General features: G+C 43.1%; 2 protein-coding genes across 2 annotated transcripts in view; both read right to left on the reverse strand.

The window, feature by feature from the left end:
• The window catches only part of LOC122248789 (uncharacterized), a 4813-nt gene extending 1070 nt beyond the window's left edge, over positions 1–3743 (reverse strand). Inside the window, exons 1-2 of the mRNA XM_043009088.2 lie at positions 2513–3743; positions 1–2376 (exon numbers count right to left, since the gene is read on the reverse strand). The exon at positions 1–2376 is cut by the window's left edge and continues 1070 nt beyond it. Of these exons, the coding sequence (XP_042865022.2) occupies positions 1–2327 (2327 nt within the window). The 5' untranslated portion in view covers positions 2328–2376; positions 2513–3743. The remainder of the gene's footprint in view (positions 2377–2512) is intronic.
• The window catches only part of LOC122248792 (uncharacterized), a 116531-nt gene that overhangs the window by 47212 nt on the left and 59319 nt on the right, over positions 1–10000 (reverse strand). The window lies entirely within an intron of this gene.

Raw genomic sequence — 10000 nt, forward strand, 5'->3', positions numbered from 1 at the left:
GTAGTGGTGGTAGGGCGCAGAGTAGTGGTACGCCTAGTAGTGGTGGTGGTTGTACATTGAGGGGAGTTGGGATTTCTTGCACAACATTGAGGCGACCTAGGGTTAAAAGCACAAGGATCAAACGGTGTTGTAGGGCGCCTGGTGGTAGTGGTAGTTGTGGTACGTCTTGTAGTGGTAGTACACTGAGGTAGATTGGGGTTTCTGGCACAGCACTGTGGTAGACTAGGATTCACATCACAGGGATCCGGCCGTGGTGTGGTGGTAGTGGTTGTACAAAACACAGAATTTGGGCTTCTAGCACAGCACTGTGGAGATCTAGGATTTATATCACAAGGATCAGGAGCAGGAGTTGTGGTGCTTGGACTCCTACACAAAGGTGAGTTTGGACGCCTAGCACAACACTGGAATGACCTTGGGTTAAGGTCACAGGGATCAGGTCGAGGGGTAGTGGATGTTGTGGTACGTCGTGTAGTAGTTGTACACAGGAGCGAATTGGGTCGCAGAGCACAGCACTGTGATGACCTTGGGTTCAGGGCACATGGATCTGGTCTTGGAGTTGTAGTGGTTGTAGTGCGACGCGTAGTTGTAGTACGACGTGTGGTTGTTGTGGTACACAAGGGAGAATTTGGGCGTATATTACAACACTGAGTTGATCGAGGATTCAAAGCACAAGGATCAGGTCTAGTTGTAATGGTCCTTGCTGTAGTTGTACGTCTGGTGGTGGTGGTAGTTGTACACTGGGGATTGTTAGGGTTCCTTGCACAGCAGCTAGGACTTCCAGGATTCAATAAACAAGGATCTCTCCTAGTTGTGGTGATTGGTCTCCTGGTGGTGGTAGTGGTACACTGGGGATTGTTAGGGTTCCTTGCACAGCAGCTAGGACTTCCAGGATTCAATAAACAAGGATCTCTCCTAGTTGTGGTGATTGGTCTCCTGGTGGTGGTAGTGGTACACTGGGGATTGTTAGGGTTCCTTGCACAGCAGCTAGGACTTCCAGGATTCAACAAACAAGGATCTCTCCTAGTTGTGGTAATTGGTCTCCTGGTGGTGGTAGTGGTACACTGGGGATTGTTAGGGTTCCTTGCACAGCAACTAGGACTTCCAGGATTCAATAAACAAGGATCTCTCCTAGTTGTGGTGATTGGTCTCCTGGTGGTGGTAGTGGTACACTGGGGATTGTTAGGGTTCCTTGCACAGCAACTAGGACTTCCAGGATTGAATAAACATGGATCTCTCCTAGTTGTGGTGATTGGTCTCCTGGTGGTGGTAGTGGTACACTGGGGATTGTTTGGATTCCTTGCACAGCAGCTAGGACTTCCAGGGTTAATCAAACAGGGGTCTCTCCTGGTTGTGGTGATTGGTCTCCTGGTGGTGGTTGTAGTGACACACTGAGGCGATGTAGGATTTCTTGCGCAACATGCACGTGATCTTGGATTGAGATCACAAGGATCTCGTGGAGGTAGGGTAGTGCGCCGTGTAGTTGTTGTGCGTCTAGTTGTAGTTGTGGTGCACTGGGGCTGGTTAGGGTTTCTTGCACAACACTGAGGTGATCTGGGATTAACCTCACATGGATCACGAGTACAAGTTGGATGCCTGGGGTTCTCGGCACAACACTTTAGTGATCCAGGTTGAGTGACACATACATCAATTCTCGGAGGTGGACGTGGGGTGGTTGTTGATGAGGAAATGAATCGAGATATGGTTGAAGGAAGGCCCTCACACACGTTGGTGCACCCACCTTTGCACAATTCGACCTCACAAGATAAATACACATCCATTTTATCTGGAAACTTGAAGGCAAAGAGTGAGGCAAAGGCAATTATGTCAGCACCTGTGGTACCTGTTTGACGAGTGCGAGAAAAGTAACTCATCAGTTTGGGTTTTAGGAGACAGCCTTGTTCATCTGACAGTTGGAGGCGGGTTGTTCTTTCATCCTCTAAATCTTCTGAATCATAGGCAAAACAATTCTTCACCAGCATATCGAATTCTGAACCGCCATCCTTTGAATAGATCACAATGGTAAGTTCATCACCAATTTTAACAATGCCATCTACTGTGTTTGAGAAGGGGCCTTTTCCAAGCTGTATATCCATCCAGCACATGACATCATCTCCCGAATAACGGACCTCTTTTGCCTGCAACATATCTACAGCAAAAGGACGGAAAGTAATAAGTTTTTCCATGCGGGTCGTCCAGTCACAAGTGATCTTGCGGGCGGTGTCCCAAACTTCCTGGACAATCTCTTCATTTTGAATCATGATCATATTTTCGAAGCCGGTGCTGCCGTCGTCGTCGTTATCAAAAGTCCTGGTGCCGCAGCCAACCATAGGAATGACGAAGGAGTACGAGGTTCTGCCAGAGTTGGCTCGGACGTAGCTGCATACAGGGAAAGAGTGTCAAGTGTGTCCTTTGCTCCTTTTCCTATTCATGTCTCAAACTCCTGTTAAATCTGATAACTGAGGTTTTATTTCATAAAATATGATTAATAAAGGGTTCAAAAAAACAAACTTACCTGCTTTACATGTTCAACATGAAAAGAAAGAGTTATAAGGAACGTCACCGTATTAGTCGAGTGTCCGTCATGGTCCTCATGAGGGGAGGCGAGAGTTTCACCAACAGTCATACAGACAGACAGATAACATAATATAATCTCATATAAACTGACTGATATATAAAATATGCATTGTCATTTAAAAAAAGCAATATTAAGATGAAGCAAACAGGACAGGCAAGGAAGAATGTGACAACAAAAAATATATTTCTTATCTTCGGCACACATCTACTATAAGGCGTGACACCAGCATCTACCCCACAGTGTACCTAAACAAAGGGTGCTTGCTCAAGGATATACCGCCAGGGTATGCAAAATACCTTGATACGAATTATGATGCAACCATCAACAAGAAGCTAATGACAATGTACTTCTAAAGTAGACTATGAACTACACTAATTCACACCAATATCTTACATAATATTTGGACTAGTCAAATTCTAAATATGATTTGTTTCTCAATCTAGGAATAATTTATTTTTCTATGTGACTGTAGTCTACATAAGACTAAATTAAGTTGCACAGATAAGATATAATTCACGAATGTAGAAATGGAGGCAGCAGATGCAGGTGGGGTTATAGGGAAGACTAGTGCCCTAGCCAGGTAGCCATGTGTTCTTTATGGCCGTTTCGCTGCCGAATATACAACACCAGAGCCACTGTAGAAGACAGCAGGAGAAGAAACAAAAGGGAAAGGATGGAAGCTGTGAAAATGGCCACAGGAAGGCACACTGTACCTAAAGGATCAGAATATATTGGATCACTAAAGGCCTGTGCTGTTTCTTCCTCCGACTGAACCCTGAAGAAAGGTTTCCTGGGTTCTGGTAAGTCAGTGGGTGAAATAACTGACAGAGATCGAGACAACCTTACAGGAACCTTTTCCAAAAGTGGTCGCTTGCCTGGGTATGGCTCACCAGAAGACCGAATGCTCCTAGACAGAGGGACTTCCTCATCAGCATCTCTGGATAGTCTAGCACCAAATCTTCTGCCCCGCCTTCCATCACCCTTTTGGAAATGGAAACTATGGAAGGCATGATAACGAGACTCCCCTTCCCATTCCTTTCCCGTAGGCTCTGGTTTAGGCTGAGGGGCTGATGATAACTGTTTACCTCTGTTTGGTTTGCCTCGGTTAGGGGATGTGGTTGGTTTAAGGGCGGGACCTGAAGGTTTTGGCCTAGGAGTAGTGGCTGAAGGTGCTTTTACTCTAGAGAAGGAGGTTGTGGTGGTAGGTCGAGGAGTGGTGATAGTTGCAGGGAAGAGCACAGAGTCCTTTCGTGGTGGCTCTGGCTGAAGGGTTGTGGGTTGAGGAGTAGGAGTTGGGCGAGGCTTTAAGGTTGGCCTTAAGGAAGGACGGAAAGTAGTGGGCCGAATAGTTGGCCGACGAGTAGGTTTTGGGGTTGGTCTAGGAGAAGGCCTAGGTCTAGGTGGAAGCGTTGCTGCAGTGGATAAGACTTTGGAACAACGAGGGTCTGGTGATCCAGCAAAGCAAATTGGCTCAGCAGGGGTAGTACCCTTTTGACACCTAGGATCAAAACTGCCAGGGAAACAAGCAGCAGGTGTAGTAGGCTGTGGGCATCTAGGATCTCTAGAGCCTGGAACACAGCGGAATGGAACAGGGGTGGTGGTGGGTTTTGGGCATCTTGGATCTGTAGATCCAGGGAAACAATTTGGTGGAGCTGGAGTTGTGGGTTTAGGGCATCTAGGATCAAGAGAACCAGGGAAACACCGTGGTGGTGCTGTAGTTGTAGGAGTTTTGGGGCATCTTGGATCACTAGAACCAGGGAAACATTGTGGTGGAGTTGGGGTAGTTGATGGTTTAGGACATCTTGGGTCTGTAGATCCAGGGAAACAACTGGGTGGGGCAGGTGTTGTTGTGGGCCTAGGGCATCGTGGATCAATGGAACCAGGAAAACAGCGAGGTGGAGCTGGTGTGGTGGGTTTAGGGCATCTTGGATCAATGGAACCAGGGACACAGAGAGGTGGGGCTAGAGTTGTAGGTTTAGGGCACCTGGGATCATTTGAGCCAGGGAAACAACTAGGTGGGGCAGGGGTGGTCGTAGGTTTAGGACATCTAGGATCAGTAGAACCAGGGAAACAACGGGGTGGGGCAGGTGTTGTTGTAGGCTTGGGGCATCTTGGATCAGATGATCCAGGGAGGCAAATAAGAGGAGTGGAAGCTGGACTTGTTACCTGAGGACATCTAGGGTCAGATGAACCTGGGGTACAAATTGGAGGTGCAGGAGTAGTGGGCTGAGGACATCTAGGGTCAGTTGAACCAGCAAAGCACCTTGGAGGAGATGGGGGTATGGTAGGTTTGGGGCACCGTGGGTCTGTTGACCCAGCAAAGCATCTTGGAGGGGCAGGTGTAGTGGGTTTGGGGCATCGTGGGTCAGTTGAACCAGCAAAACATTGAGGAGGAGGAGCTGGGGTAGTTGGTTTAGGGCACCTTGGGTCAGTTGAACCAACAAAACATCGTGGAGGGGCAAATGTAGTGGGTTTGGGGCATCGTGGGTCAGTTGAACCAGCAAAACATCGTGGAGGGGCAAGTGTAGTGGGTTTGGGGCATCGTGGGTCAGTTGAACCAGCAAAGCATCGTGGAGGGGCAAGTGTAGTGGGTTTGGGGCATCGTGGGTCAGTTGAACCAGCAAAGCATCGTGGAGGGGCAAGTGTAGTGGGTTTGGGGCATCGTGGGTCAGTTGAACCAGCAAAGCATTGTGGAGGGGCAAGTGTTGTGGGTTTGGGGCATCGTGGGTCAGTTGAACCGGCAAAACATTGTGGAGGAGCAGGGGTGGTAGGTTTAGGGCATCGAGGGTCAGTTGAACCAGCAAAACATCGTGGAGGAGCAGGGGTGGTAGGCTTAGGGCATCGAGGGTCAGTTGAACCAGCAAAGCAGTTGGGAGGGGCAATTGTAGTTGGTTTAGGGCATCGGGGGTCAGTTGAACCAGCAAAGCATAAGGGAGGAGCAGGAGTAGTTGGTTTAGGGCATCGGGGATCAGTTGAACCAGCAAAACACCTTGGAGGGGAAGGGGAAGTTGGCTGTATGCATCGAGGGTCAGTAGACCCTGAAGTACATTGGAATTGAGGAATAGTAGGTGTGGGGAATTTTAAAGTAGTTGTCAGTGTTTGTTTGGGAGCAGGACTAGTGTTAATTGCTTTACCCCTATTGGGAGAGGGTGTTGTTGGGAAGATACACCTAGGATCTTTGCTTCCAAAGCCACACGGTTCCTGTTGAGGAGAGGTAAACTGGCAAGCAGGATCAGTGGAACCAGGCCCACAGACAGAGACACTGGGGACAGTTGGTGGTTGTGAATAGCACCTAGGATCAGTGGAGCCAGGAAAGCATGAGGGAACAGTTGTAGGACCAGGAGTAGTGATAGGTTCGCCAAATAGTGTGCTGCCAGTGCGAAATGGACCTTCAGTTGTTGTCCCTGGGGAAGATGGACCTTTGACAAGAGAACCACAAATGCTATCACAATCTCCCTTGCATATTTCTACATTACATGACATAAATACATCCATAACATCAGGAAATTTGAATGCCTGTACAAAAGCATAGGTGACAATAATTTCTCCACTCTCGTCTCGCTGCCGGGTGCTGTAGAAAGGGCTGATTAGTTTGTCTTTTAGCACACAGCCCTGCTCGTCTGTCAGCTGGATCCGGGGAGTGTTTATATCGTCATAATTTGGACCTCCATAAGCATAACAGTCCTTGACGCTCACATCGTACATGCCAGCGTTGTCACGTGCATACACCATCAGGGAAAGTGTCTCGCCGATCTTAACGATGGAGTCAATGTCGGAAGTCAATGGCCAGCGTCCCTGCTTCAAGTCCATCCAACACTCAATAGGTTGACCTCCCTTGAAGCGGACCTCTTGAGCATCTAACATTCCGACAGCGAAGGGATTGAAGGCCACAGTCTTAACAAGGTTGTCGACCCAGTCACACTTGATTGTGCGGGCGACGTCCCATACTTCTTGCACTGTGGGATCATTCTGTACGATGATGGTGTTGGTCATGCGGGTGCTGGATTCACGGCTCTTCCCGCTTGGACCGTTGTTGGTGAAATCAGAAGTAGCTGTGCCACACTCACCACTTGGGATGGTGAGTGTGAAACTGGAACGCCCCGAGTTGGCCGCCACATACCTGACACGGACCGGTCACGTCATGTCATGAATGGAAAATTTAGGCCGAAGCCAAAGGGACAGGGAAATCAAGGACTAATGATAATATAGGAAAGGTAAGATGGAAGAAAGGCATTGGGAAAAGAGTAATATGGAAAGGGATTTCCAAACAAGAGTATGGACAGGTGCGTCAAGAGAATTTTTTTCCTATTGTGTTTATTAGTAATACAACTAAGGTAACGAAGGCCATCAACAGAGCTAAACGCCCAGAGTTAAAGATCTTGGAAGTTTCCAGGCATCGACCAAGTAACTTTGAGAGACTAATTCCGTCTCTGTGGTTTAAATCCCACAAATTTTCTGTTTCCTTTGGTTGTGAGTACACACAACACGACTACCATTTTAAAAAACATCGTGGTTCAGGACAGAAACATTTAGGGAATATTATTTAATGCTTAAAGCATTTTATGTTTTAACGGTTTAGGTTGGTTTACGAAAGCTTAGGTCTACTTTAGGGGTTTATGTTGTTCTAATTTACAGCTTATTACGGTTTATAGTCTCTCAGGTTACTTGTTCAACGTTTAAAGAGATGGGTAAGAGGAGTTTAACAAGTAAACAAACTATTTAAGTCATAGGAAGGAAGAGAGAGAGAGGGACATCTCCAAACCCTTGTCAGGTACACAGACTCAAGGTGCAGGTGCATGGAAGCATTGAATTACCATAATGTTCAAATTAAAACAATTCTAACAATCTAGATAATTAACATCGAATTGTAATTCAACGGAACAAATAGCAAACCACGCTGCACAAGAGTGAGTGTATTCAAAGAGGAAATGGATATTGTTAGTACGTATATTATAGGAAATTGAAAGTGTAGTAAGTAATAGACAAAACGAATGATCATCATTTCACCCACGAAAGACGCACTTCAGTCACACGAATGTGTTTCAAAATTAAAGAGCACTTCATACAAAACTATTTATAATGAAATGGTAAATATAGAAATGGAAATTATGCTAAGACGATTACTGTATATATTTTGATGATTTAACGATAGATTATGCTATCAAGAACACATTTCGATATGATATCATACGAAGTGCAATTGCTGATAAACGAAAACATCGAAAATGCAGCTGGCTATATAAAATTATTGTTATTTGGAGACTGGAAATATTAAATAATTCGATTTACGGAAATATTAACTGGATCAATCTTATCATAAGGACACGCACAGTATCTCAAATTGTGACCGTAACTCGAACAATCATTTCTGCAAATCATCTTTACATCTGCTAATTCGAATAATGACCGCATGGAAATAATATCAATTAAAGTAAACAAAAAACATACATACTAAAAAAAATAGAGTTTGACACTGTATCTTATTCATGCGAATGAATTCCACGACGCTTTTTATAACCGGACAGACAGACATCAAGCATACTTGCAAGGGGTGCGTGCAAGAGTCAAAAGAGTTTGAAAGAGGTGACATGAGGTCGTGTAGGGTGAGACGGGTTGGGTTAAGGACAAATATATCATACAGGTTGGTGAGTTAATTGGTATATTTCTGGTATCTACATTTTTTTTAAACATTTAATTGGGTAATTTTATTTTACATCATAATTAGGTTTACAGGTATTAGTAACATATATTAGTAAGAACTACCTTAATTCTACATTCTACAGACTAATAATTATACCCGTTGACCACACTCAACAGGTGTAATTTACCTTAAATAATTAAATACTCTTTGATATGAGTTCGTTCACAGCTTTAGATTAATAGACTTACTTATTTTGTGTACAAATATATATATTCATATATATGTATATGTATATATGCATAAAAACATGTCTCCATAAATATGTGTGTGTGTGTGCATATGTGTGTGTGTGTGTATATATACATATTTATATATATATATATTTATATATTTATATTATATATATATATATGTGTGTGTGTGTGTGTGTGTGTGTGTGTGTGTATATATATATATAATATATATATGCATATATATATATATATATATATATATATATATATATATATATATATATATATATATGTGTGTGTGTGTGTGTGTGTGTGTGTGTGTGTGTGTGTGTGTGTGTTTGTTTGTGTGCGTGTGTGTGTATTTGTGTGTATGTGTGTGTATGTATGTGTGTGCATGGGCGTATATATATATATATATATATATATATATATATATATATATATATATATATATATATATATATATATATATATATATATATATATATATATATATATATATATATATAAACCCATATATGCAAAAAGCTGCCTAAGTTGTACATACAATGTTTATTTGCTATATGACGTGAAGTCTATATCAATTCACATAAATGATGAAAGATTCGCTTTGATGAATCAAGCTAATGTTTATATACGTGTAAATGTACCAAAACCACAATTATTTTAGATATCTACAAGATAAGCTATTGGCATTTGTGTTCTAAATTGTGCACCGTATGAAAGGATATATGTAGTATATATGAAATGAAGTTATCTGTAATGTTAGTGAACGAAAGATGTAAAATCTGTTTTCATTGTTTGGGTGGGTAAAGCGTATGGTTATATTTGATCATTTTTATGAAAATGATGTGGGTAACATTCATTAGCTACTGTGATAATGATAGAAGCGTGAAAACTGTACATAAGCTTAATCAATTATAATGTAGCATATGATACCTGCAACCAACATAAGCAAACCAAATCATTCTAGCTATCAAGCCTTATTCTAATCACTAATAACTCTAGGTCATTGTAGCACTACAACACTACCACCGTGATTCACAGCTTTAGCACAAGCACTATGTTAGACGTCGTGTTCCCGAGGGGCCGGAGAGAAGGACATAGGAACCAGTCCTGTTCTATACTCAGGCCCCTGGAGAACGTCAGTATGACTGGCAGTGAAACATCTCAGCCAGGGACTCTAGGATTCCATGACTTTACGACATTTCTCTTTGATGAAACGTATTATTTTTGTCAGAATTTTTGGTTTATTTCTTCATGAATTCCAATTGGAAGGTGTCAGAGTCGATTGTCAAGAGTTAGTTGCTTGCTAGAATTAGCATTAGATTAGTAAACGTCTATTTTACAAACTACAAGATGGTAGATCTTAAGCAATGCCATCACCTTTTTACCATCTTTTGGTTATGTTTACATATACAAGCAAAGGATTTTAATCTATTAGGAACTATATACAGTCGTTAAAACTTATTTATAATTCATATTAGGAAATAAAACATCAAAGAAATACAGTTGAGAGGGATAGAGCGAGGCACTGGTGTGAGGTCTGTT

Source organism: Penaeus japonicus, unplaced genomic scaffold (genome assembly GCF_977035675.1).
Source record: "Penaeus japonicus unplaced genomic scaffold, GWHDUDI00000001_assembly GWHDUDI00000034, whole genome shotgun sequence".
NCBI classification, from domain to species: Eukaryota; Metazoa; Arthropoda; class Malacostraca; order Decapoda; family Penaeidae; genus Penaeus; species Penaeus japonicus.